Genomic DNA, 12,046 nt, shown 5'->3' with positions numbered 1-12,046 from the left:
TTCCATACAGGTTGCCACTGACAAACCAGACATTATCTGCCTAACAGAAACTTTCCTCCCCCAAGACGTGTCTGACTCCCAAGTATCTCTCCCTGCTTACTCCCTCTTCCGGTTTGACAGACCTGAGCCTCGCCCTGGTGGAGGAGTTGCTCTCTTCAACAAAGACTCTATTCCTCACTCTCCATGAACTGCCCTCACTCCCCCACACCCCCAGGAATAGCTCTGGCTATGGCCTCCCCTCAACTCCCACCTCATGTTTATATGTGTACTGTACCGTCCACCTAACAGTGATGACTCCATCTACACCTCACTATCTGAAAACATGGACCAACTTCTATCTTCTCATCCAAGCTCTCTCTTCCTCAAATGTGGCGACTTCAATTATCATCATGCCAGTTGGCTACGTGTGGGTACCTCTCTCCCCTGCCATGGCACCTCAGCAAAAGCTTTCTGCGACTCATTAGGACTGACTCAATCGGTCAACTTCCCAACCCGGATTTCAACCAATGGTACTCCATCTCTTCTGGATCTGATTTTGAAAAATTTCCCTGACAATATCTGCTGCTCTTCCTCCACTCCAATCGGTTCCTCTGACCACGTCCTTGTCAAAGTGGACATCTCTCTGGCTATTATCAGAGAACCACCTCACCGCCGTCGAGTCTGGAATTTCACTCAAGCCGACTGGCAGGGTCTCCAAGCAGCCCTCAAACTTATAGACTGGTCTCCTATCGCTACTTTCTCAAACATCAACTCATCGTGGGAATTCTTTCAAAGAAACTTGCTCTCCTTCATACACAGATTTATCCCCTCTCGTCTTCAGTTGTCCCACCCTTCCTCCTGCCCTTGGTTTACTGAAGCTTGTGGCGAGGCAGTTGTCCTGAAACAACTTGCCTTTGCCTCATGGAAAGCAAACCGAACTGAGGGCAATCTCAGTTCCTTCCATAAAACTTGGAACAAGTGTGTATCTACCCTCAGGAGAGCCAGAAAACAACATCTTTCTCATCTCAAGTCTGAACTCTCAAACCTCTCTCCCTCTTCAAAATCCTGGTGGCGTCTAATCAAATCTGTTTCTGGTGTATGTTCCCCCTCCATCCCCTCACTTACCTCAAATGGCAGCACTGCTGATACCACACGTGAAAAAGCCGAATGCCTAAACTCGGTGTTTGCAGCTAAGTCTTGTGTCCAAAACCCATCACTTTCTGTACCCACCTTACCCAGTCGCACCCAACTGTCCCTGGACTATTTTGTCCTTTTCTCCTGACAAGGTGGAGAGCTTGCTGTCAAATCTCGACACAGATTCTGCAACCGGTCCAGACGGCATCAGCCCACGTGGCCTCAAAGCCTGCTCTTCTGCTCTTGCTCACCCTCTCTCTGTTCTATTCACCCTCTCATTTGCTCAAGGTCATCTGCCATCTGCTTGGAAATCAGCAAACATCATTGCCCTGCACAAAAAAGGTGCAAAAACAGATCCCTGCAACTACAGACCAATCAGCCTTCTCCCAATCATCAGCAAGGTTATGGAATCCATCATCGCTTCAGACATGAAATCCTTCCTCTTCTCCAATGGCTTGATTTCTGATCATCAATTTGGTTTCAGACCAGGTCACTCTACCCTGGATATGCTGCTTCTGCTCTCCCAACAATGGATGGAAGCCCTCAATGCCAGACAGGAAATCCGAGCCGTATCCCTGGATATATCACGTGCCTTTGACTCAGTCTGGCACCCTGCCCTGCTCACCAAACTCTTCCTATGGTATCCAAGGCCACTCATGGCTCGCAGACTTCCTCTCCTGTCACAGTCAACGTGTGGCCCTAAATGGAGTTCTTTCATCCCCTCTTCCTGTCCAGGCTGGAGTTCCTCAAGGTAGCGTTCTGGGCCCTGTTCTTTTTCTGGTTTTCATCAATGATCTCTCCGACTCTGGAAAATCCTCTATATCTCTTTGCTGATGACTCCACCCTCTGCCGTACCATCGGTCATCCCTCAGACCGGCAAGCAGCAGCTTCTTCGCTCACTGCTGATCTGGATAAAATCACAAACTGGTCCAACACGTGGAACATGTCTTTCAATCCGGACAAATCTCACACTCTCACGATGTCTCTTTGAAAGGACCGTTTGGAAACCCCCCCCCATCCACTTTCTCAACAATCCTCTGGAAGAAGTCCTTTCTTTCAAGCTTCTGGGTCTCACTATCTGCCATGACCTTTCCTGGGAAAGCCACATATCAAACCTCGCCTCCAAAGCCAGTCGCCGACTGGGAATCCTCCATCGTGCAAGGTCCTTCCTCAGCCCTCTTGAGCTCCTGACCACTTACAAAGCTTTTGTCCGTAGCCTGATGGAGTACTGCTCTCCCCTCTGGGCTGGTGCTCCTCCCTCCCACCTTTCTTGGCTTCACGCTGTAGAAACCAAGGCATTTCGGATCATTGGCATCTCCCGCAATGAGGCTGAGTGTTTGGGCCTCTCACTCAATCACTGCAGGTTGGTCGGTGGTCTTTCTGTCTTCTACCGTCTCCTCTCCAGCCCTGCCCCCCCCTGCTCTCTCTCTCTCTCTCTCTTTGTGATTTGTCCCCACCACATTTCCGCAGGGCGCTCAAGGTCCGCCAACAACCCCCTTCTGGTAAAACTACCAAAATCACGAATCACTGCTCACCTACACTCTTTCATTCCTATTTTTTCCCGCCTTTGGAATAAACTCCCTCACTCTATTCATTCCCATTCTTCCCTCCATGGCTTCAAAACAGCTGTCCACCACCACCTCTTATCATCCCCCATCCAAATCCTCGATCTTTTCTACCCCTGATAATCCACCCAAGCCCACCTGCTTCAAATTCCCTGCTTTCCTTCCTGAAAGTCCCTGTAATGTCCATATTCTATTCCCCATGTTCCCCATCCCATCCCTCTCCCTTCCACAGATCTCCAAATGTCTCTGTTCCCCACTGTTTTGTCCTTCCCACTCCCTCCCCTCCTGTCTCATGCCCCCTTGATGTGCATTGTGTGTTAGCTCTCATATGAGCCTCGACAAGGTATACAAAAAAAACAACAAACACCTAAAACATAAAATGGACCAGAACACAACAGATCAAGAAAAACAGTGGAAAGGAAGAAACATACCAACAGCAAGGGGTGGAACACAATGGAGGGACATTTGGAGACAGAATGGGTATGGGGAAGAATGAGATCAAAGAGTAAGGGAGGAGGAAACTGGGAGTGAACAAGGTGGACACACACTCATACACAGCAAGAAGAGGAAGGGACAAAATTGGAAGGGGAGGGGGGAGAGGATGGAGTGAAAGGTGGTGGTGGAGGGTAGGGGAGGAGGGTCAAAAGCATTATAACCTGAAAAGGAAGGGATGGGCTTGTGAGAGGGATAATGAGGTTGGAAAATATCATGAGTATGAATAGGGGGGTGAACTGAGGTGGTGATGAACAGCCATCTTGAAGCACTGGAGGTAAGAATGGGTTGAACAGACTGAGGATGTTGGTTCCACAGGTGAGAGAAAAGGGGAACAAAATAAGTAGAGGTGAGCAGTGAGCCTGGATTTTCAGAGTTTCACCAGAAGTGTATTATTATCAGACCATATATGTGCATCCTGCAGAAATCTGTGGGAGAAAGAGCAATGGAGGAGCAGAGAGTGCATGACCGGAAAGGATGTGGTACAAAACAGAGGCCGCTGACCTGTCTATGATGCGAGAGTGGCAGTCCCAGAGACTCAGCTTCATCGCAGGAGATTCCAATGATTTTGATGACCTTGGTTTCCACAACACCAAGAAGTGCAAGGTGTGAGGCAGAGGCACCAGCCCAATCCAGAGAGCGATACTCCATCGAGCTGGGGATGAAGGCCTTATAAGCTGATAAAAGTTCACATTTGCCAGGGAAAGACTGAGCATGTTAAAGGATTCCCAGTCAGTGGCTTGCTTTGGAGGTCAACTTAAATGCATGGTTTGGCCAAGAAAGATCATGGCTGATGGTTAGACCCAAAAGTTTGAGTGCCTGATCTTCTTCAGGAGGTTTCTTTAGGAAGTACATTGGAGGGTTTGCCAAATGGTCCAATCAGAGAAACAGAGTGAGTGTGAGATTTGTTAGGATTGAAAGACATTTTCCAAGTGTTGGACCAGCTTTTGATTCTGTCATGGTCTGTAAAGAGGGAAGAGGCTTCTTTCTGCCTATCTGAAGGATGGGAGATACTACAGCAGAGGGTGGAGTCATCTGCAAAGACATGGAGGATTTTTCAGAGGGTCAGAAAGGTTAATGAAGATTAGGAACAAGACTGGGCTGAAGACACTGCCTTGGGGCACTCCATCCCAGACTGGGAGAGGAGATGTGAGGATCCTGTTCAGAGCTACATGGTAATTACAAGATTCGAGAGAGTCAGTAAACCATGTGAGGAGGTAGCTTTGGATGTCATGTGCAAAAAGTGTGGAGAGCAAGGAGGGAAGCAGGGTGCCAGACTGTATCAAAAGCTTGAGATATGTCCAGTGAAATGGCCCTGATCTCATGTCTGGGGAAGGGAAGGAGGGAGTGGGGGGCAGTGTAGAACAAAGACAGACTTTACAAGGTGAAGGTGTCACCAGTTCTTTGAGGAAGGAGTCAAGTTTGAAAGTTCAGCCTTTAAGTTGACCAAACATTCTGTTTGAGTTGTGGTTTTCACGTGAATTTCACATTTCTTCCATGAGCCTTGTATTTACAGTATCACTCAGTGCAGGTGCTGACTGTAACATTGTATGTTACACGTCCAACTTCCTGATTGAGTTTATTTCCTCAATAGCCAGAGTTTTCAGACTCATAACTCAGACATTTCTGAACTGTGAATCCATATTTTATTTTACAGTTTAATAGTTGTTGCTGGATTTTATTGGGAAGAGTATAGATGAAGTCAATGGTGATGGACATCCTTATTGGTAGAAACATTTTTTTTGTCTTATCTGAAGAATAAATATATTTAATATTCATGAATTCATTTAGTTGATAAATTTATGAAGACTTGTCTTTTCATAGTCAGATTTTTTTTGTTTCTTTGTTGATGAACCATTGTGTTTACCTCTGGAAAATGTACTGCAGTCTTGATAGTAACTGTATTGAAAGAAATTCCCCCGTTTAATGATACTTCACTTTGTGGGACCTGTTAGTTTAAGAATAGCTCCCAGAGTGGAAAAAGTTAAGTAGCAACCCGAAGAAAAACCAAGTCAGACCAGCAATGGAAAAATCATCATTTTGGTTGAAAACCACAAAAGTTTTATACTTCGAACTTGATCTGCAATAAAAGACTGAATCCACACTTTCAGCTCTTCCATGAGCTTTGATCCTTGCCTTAAAAATGAAATGAATGGGTGAACAATTTTCAGGTCAATGTAAAAAAAAAAAAATATATATATATATATATACATATATATATATATATATATATATATATATATATATATATATATATATATATATATATATATATATATATATATATATATATATATATATATATATATATATACACACACACACACACACATGTTTATTTGTAATGCTTTTTAATTGTAATGTTACATGCTAGAATGTGTAACACCACAAGTGTGATCAGTGATTTATTTAATTCATACTATACTGAACTGGGAAAAGAAAAAAATCTCTTGTTAAGTTGGTAAAAGATAAAAAGATTAAAAAAAAAAACAAATAATTTCTGGATCAGTGGATGGTGTGACTCAAACTGCCAATTGTGGTTGGTATGTGTGAGTTTCCTGTACACCTCGTTGTTGGCTTTACCGACTTGTAAGTCCAGCTTATATCCAATTATAAACGTTTACTGTTTTAATGTGACAGGAGAAATAATAACAACTTGTATTGATTTGGCTTGCTAAGTTGTTTGCTTCAAATCTGTGACTTTGTCAAGACTCATTACCTCCGACACTGAAGGTGGAAGGAGGTTTCGTTTTCATTCCCAATTGTCTGTTTGTCATCAATTTATGATTGTTAATTTATGATCGAGGAACAACTTATTTAGATTAAATATTATATTTTGAACACGAATCCGAAAGTGTAAAGGAAGACAAGTCTTTCATTTTACCCAAACTTGTCTCTGATTTCGTCCTGACCGCACATGCACAGAGAGGTGTGAGAATTTTTGTTATTGTGTCTGCCTGCCTGGCAATGAAACAAAATTGAAAATAATTCCAAACAAGAAAGTTAGTGTTTCTAATGATGTCATAAAGAACACAAACAACAGGCACAATGCACGAATGTAGCACGTTAGATAGGGTGGTGCAATAGACGCTGCGTAAAATGTTGGTAAAACTCAGAATTTTATTTATTTATACACCTTTAAACCTCTTTAAACTTTTAAATAAATGAATTATATGTTTGATCCCTTTTCACACAAATCACAGATCTCCTCATGTGTCTATTCTCCACTGTTTTGTGCTTCCCTCTCCCATCCCTCTTGTCTCCTGCTCCCCTTGTGAAACATTCTGTATGTTAGCACTTATATGAGACTTGACATTGTATATAAAATAATAATAATAATAATAATAATAATAATAAAATACTTCCAAGAACCTCCAGTTTTACAGTACTTTAATTAAAAAAAAATAAAGGTTCAATGGGGGCAGTGTGTAAGGGTGATGTTCTGGAATGCTTTTGGATTTTTGTAAGCAATCATTAAAATCATTATTTTAGTACAATTGAAGTAACTGTGTGCCTGGTGTTAGCTTAATGGTTTGGGTGGTGGGCTTGGGATCTGAGGATCCTGAGTTAAAATTCCACTTGGCTGTTGAATTAATACCAGATGGGGTTGACTCTGCCTGTCATCCTTCTGAGTTCGGCAAAATGAGTTCCAGCATGCTGGTATACTGTGTCAGAGTGGCGACCCATCCAGGATTGTGTCGAATAGCCAGGGAGACTAGTTAGGCAGCACCAATGCTCTGCACAGTATGGTCCCAATGGATGGATGGATGGATGGATGGATGGCAGTAACTGTGTGGGGTATCATGTTCTATGAACTCTATTTTTATTTTTTTCAGTGATTTTTTTTTTTCACCATGAAGAGATATTGGACCAAAAACGATTACATAACATGATATTTCAAAAATCATGGACGAGTTATGATAAAACTTGGTGGATGAGTTGGTTCGTTGACAAGAACAAGCCGATTAGATTTTGCTTCAGGTCCGAATCGAGATCCGACCTATCAGTGGGATACAAAACGTAAACTGTTCAGCTTGGTGGAGGTTGCGCTCTACTGAGTGCTGTTCACGTTCAATTTGTTTTATAGTTTACAGCGAGAGGATATATGAAGAACAGCACTTCAAAAAAAAAATTGATCATGTCAGCAAATCAAAATCATGTTTTTCTACCAATATAAAATGGGGAAAATTTTCAAATGAAACAATTTCACCTGAAATGAAACTCAAGGAGAAAGTTACTCTTACTTTGTTCATCAAGTGCATGTAGTAAACTAAGATGAGTATTGTCCATGTTGACGCAACAACGAATTAATGGTAAACCTTTGTCGAGGAAACAAAAAGACATGTCAGAACAAAGTTTGTCAAACTATTAATTACCCTCACATTCTTAATCTTAACAAGACAAACATGGAGAGTGCAGGGAGAACATTGACGAATAACTCACCATGACATAGCAGTGCAATTAGTCCCAAAATGACTGCATGATGGAGCAACATTGGGCACTCTAGACCCATGATGGTGTTCAGACACATTACGGGCACTCGTCACCGGTTCTTGACGCTGGGAAAACGAGCAATGTGACGCATAGCTGATAAGGTTTCCTAAAGCTTGCTAGTGGATGTCTGATATTTTGGTGGTTTTACTTGTGGATAGAAAAGTGGGGGTGGAAGGGGAATGAAGGATAGAGTTGTTGAGTGTATATTGTGAGTTTATGAAAATACAGTTATTGTAATTCATTAAAAGCACTTCTCTTGTGCCATTCATAATTCATCAAGACACTGCTTCTGATAATTGACCAAGAAATGGACAAGATGCTCTGAGCCTCAATCAATGTTGCAAGTCTGTACGGTCACTGGAGACCTCCTATGAATATGAACTTTCCCACCATACTTGCTTGATCAGCTCTCTGCCAAAACTCAAATATGCTTACAAGAGGATTTTTTAAAAAATAAATAAGGGGAGGTTTGAGGATTGATGAAAAAGTAAAATAAGTCTGGGACAAAAGATGAGGACAAGAAAGGTAGGGCGATGTAAGTACATACAGTACGACGATAGCTTAGTTCAGTGCTTTCAACTCGTGTGCTATGACAAAGTCCCTCATGCGCCATGGTACTTTTGTAATTGGATGGAAAATATAGAACATCACTGTGTTTTATTAATTAAAAACTACTGAACCTGTAAACGAATTGAATCGAAGAAAGCAAAGTCGCTGTGAGAATGCGCTTTCATGAACGGACAAGCCAAAATGGGTTCAAATCAAAACTTCAGCTATAGCGCAACGCCTGGGCATGCTTTGCAACAAGTTTAAGAATGCATTGCTTCAAGTTGGCCAAAATGGAGCACTACGAATGAGTTCGTGATCCTTTCGCTTTATCGGAAGAGGCATCAGTCAAGGAACTTTCTCCTTGACTGATGTCTCTCCAGATAAAGTTTGAGAGGAATTTCTCGACCTCAGGAGTAATCACACTCTCAAACTTAAGTTCACCGACTTGTTTCTGGATGCATTTTGTCTGCAGTTGAAAAAAAAAAAGTATCCAACCATCTCTGATTGGGCCGTTGATGCATCACTGCCTTTTTCAACAACGTACAAGTAACTTTTGTGAAGGGAGTTTCTCAACATTGACATTTTTCAAGAACAACAAGAGCTCATGTCGACAGAGCCTGGATCAATAACTTGGTGTAGCTTTTTCCAGCATAGAGCCGAACCGAACATCAAGCGCCTCTGTTCCTCAAGGCAGGCGCAAGTTTCTCACGAGTGTCAGATGATGATTTCAATTTCTCACTTGATTGCCTCTGGGAACAGTTTAAAATAAATAATTTCACTTCCTTGTGATCATTAATGACACATTTGAGAGAAGTGTTTTTGAAAAAGATTAAGTTTATAATCTCCTTTATAGGATTTTCTTCCATAATAAAAACTTCAATTTGACTTATATCATTGGTTGAAATATTTTGTGAATCAATTTGCTGATCTGGGTGGAAAAGGCTATTTCTACTTTTCCTTCCAATATTTAGTGGGTGATGAAAATATGATACACATTGACATGGAACTATTTGAATCAGTGTGCCGCGAAGATCGAGCAAACTCGAAAAATGTGAACCTCAAGTTAAAAAAAAAAGGTTGAGAATTGCTGGCTTGATGTATGCACACTCACCTTGAGAGTTGTCTTACCTGTGCTTGAGTCTCCACATCGTTTTGTGTCACCTTTGTGCTTCACATGCAGGGCAAGGCATCAATGGTTGTGCTGTCTCTCGGAAGGACAATAAGCTAGAGGACCAATCTGCCAGCACTGGTTGTTGGTGGACATTAAACATCCGACGCTGTCTTTCAGAAGAATAGGGGAGGTGAGGTATTGTTGGCATCCTGAGCATATTACAAATTCCTGCCACCTTCAGTTATTAAAACCCCAGGCTTTTGGATCTGAACTTGAAAAGGGTATTGTAGTTTTATTCCCAGTAAGTCGTAAGGTCAGAAAGAAAGACCATGAAGGGGATGACAACGAAGGGTCAAATTTGCACGAATTGAAGTTAAGGTGGGAAGCTTCACTACCAGAACCATCTTGTGAGAGAACAATTGACTGAGAGCAATTCCGACAGAGGTGAAGAGGAATAAGAAGAGGCAAAGGGGCCAGAGAAGATGAAGATGGAGGCCAAAAAGGCAAGCAAGAAGGCAAAGCCCCCATCGACATGGCACAAGAGCATAGTTGAGAGCAACATTGAGGTGGAGAACCAGGCTCGTCGCGATTACAACAGCGAATCAGGTGGTGATTCTTTGCCAAACGAGCTCAAAGAAAACAGAGCCCCATCTGGAGGAAGGGGAAAGATATAATCAAATTGTATCGAGCCAGATAAGAAGCCAGAAAACTATAAACAGCGAAATTACAAAGTCAGTGTAATGTTCTTCAGCACCAGAGAACCGTCATTTGCTTGCTTTTTTGGCCTCCATCACCTCCAGCCCAACACATCAATCCCCCATCTGTCTACCTCTTCCTCATCCTCCTCCTCCTCCTCCTCCTCCTCCTGCTGCTGCTGCTAATTCCCTACTCCTCCCTTCACTCCTCCCCACCATTCCTTCCCACATCAATCTTTCAGGCGATCCCCCTCACAAAAGAACCCCATATCCCTCTCCTACATGCTTTTTATTCATCAATATAATCAAACAACCACATAACAAATGTTGTATAGCTCATGAAAATAGGATGACGTGCTGAACACTAACATATCTGTTTTTGCCATTTAGATCTCCTGAATTCTCTTTCAAGTCTAAAAGTCTGAAACATCATCTTGTATCAAGGAGGGCATCCGGCACATCGTGGTCGTGCTTCTGGATATGCCTTGGGGTTTGGGGGTTGTTGGCTGGTCCTGAATGGGGGAAAATCACCGACATCATCCGTCTCCTCTTCACGTAACTGTCGATGACACTTGCTGATAGATCTCGTCAAATGTGCAAATTCGCTGTTCCAGATTATCTGTCCACTCCATCCACTAGAAATGGATGAGGTGTGTGTGTGTGTGTGTGTGTCATACTTTTTGTGTCTATCAATTACGTATATGTCTATTCATTAATTACGCACAATTGGAATGTAACTTTTGACCCTTTAGACTGCTGAGACCCCTTCGACATTTGAAGACCCTTCATACCCCCAAAAAAACCAGGACGACCCAAAAGACCTAGAGGACCCAAAATACCCAAAACATATAGAAGACCAAAAAGTCCCAGATGACCCAAAAGTCCCAGATCACCCAAAAGACAGAGAGGACCCAAAAGACCCTGAGGATCCTGAAGACCCTGTGGACCCAAAAGACCCTGAGGACGTAAAAGACCCAGATGACCCAAAAGTCATGGAGCACCCAAAAGGTCCAGAAGACCCAAAAGACTGAGAGAACCCAAAAGAACCTGTGGACCCAAAAGACCCAAAACATCCAGAAGACACCAAAGACTCAAGAGACCGAGATAACCCAAAGGATCCCAAAAACCCAAATGACCCAAAAGATCCAAAAGTTTCTGAGGACCCAAAAGACCCATATGACCCCGAAGATGCTGTAGACCCTTGAAGACTCCACTATAAATGGATGTGTTTGTTTGTTGTGGAGTTCCACTAGAGCGTTCTGATGTGGAATGCAATACACCAAAATGATCGTCATGACCTCCTGAGTTGATTAGGCTCATTAACTACAAAAAAAACCCATTAGAATACCCATGTTTTAAACACATACCACATTAAGGTATATAAATCAGCTTAATATGTCCTTCTACCATGGCATGGTATTCTAATTACAAAATAAATCACAAAAACTATGATAACATTGTAACAAAGCATATATTAATTAACACGAGTAATATTTACAACAATAATAAGAAGAGTGGTATGATGTGACAATAATAATAACGAACATATTATCATGCTTTAGGCATGATTATAATTATGCTGTTGTTAGGCCTCTAATGATGGATTGATTGGGTCGAGGTGGATGACAGGATAATTGCATCTGGCCTTTGGGAACATAAATTGACAATGCGGTGGACGTATTCACCAGGTGGAAATGGATAGCACATGTCAACATTGAGCACCTCCCACGGGTTGGTTGTTATCTTGGTCATTTGTAACCTTGTAGGTTCAGCAAGTGGGCTGACACAATGACATGCCTGACAGACACGTACGACATGTTCCACATCAGAGTCAATATGTGGCGACCATACTTTCTGATGGAGTAACTGATTTGTTTTCACAATACCTTGATGGCGATCATGAGCTATGTTGAGCAAGCCATGCCGTTCGACTATGTGACTGCCACAAATGATAAGGTTGTTCTTTTTTTTTAATGCTTGTTTGTTTCTGATACTCCAATTGGGATTCAGGAGTGGTGTATTGGGCC

General features: G+C 42.4%; 1 protein-coding gene across 6 annotated transcripts in view; it reads right to left on the bottom strand.

The window, feature by feature from the left end:
- Window positions 1-8,372, bottom strand: part of LOC147025214 (uncharacterized) — a 41,712-nt gene extending 33,340 nt beyond the window's left edge. The window contains exon 1 of one of the 6 annotated variants that reach the window (XM_085885944.1): window positions 7,614-8,372. In XM_085885944.1, coding sequence (XP_085742070.1) covers window positions 7,614-7,701 — 88 coding nt within the window. In that variant the 5' untranslated portion in view covers window positions 7,702-8,372. The remainder of the gene's footprint in view (window positions 1-7,613) is intronic. The other 5 variants (XM_085885945.1, XM_085885948.1, XM_085885947.1 and 2 more) reach the window with 5 other exon arrangements.
- Window positions 8,373-12,046: the final 3,674 nt, after the last annotated feature.

This window comes from Eptatretus burgeri, chromosome 6 (genome assembly GCF_056783735.1).
Source record: "Eptatretus burgeri isolate ZD-2024b chromosome 6, Ebu_testis_v1, whole genome shotgun sequence".
Lineage (NCBI taxonomy): Eukaryota > Metazoa > Chordata > Myxini > Myxiniformes > Myxinidae > Eptatretus > Eptatretus burgeri.
Note: the sequence above shows the minus strand (reverse complement) of the source record. Positions and strands in the feature narration are given on the sequence as shown.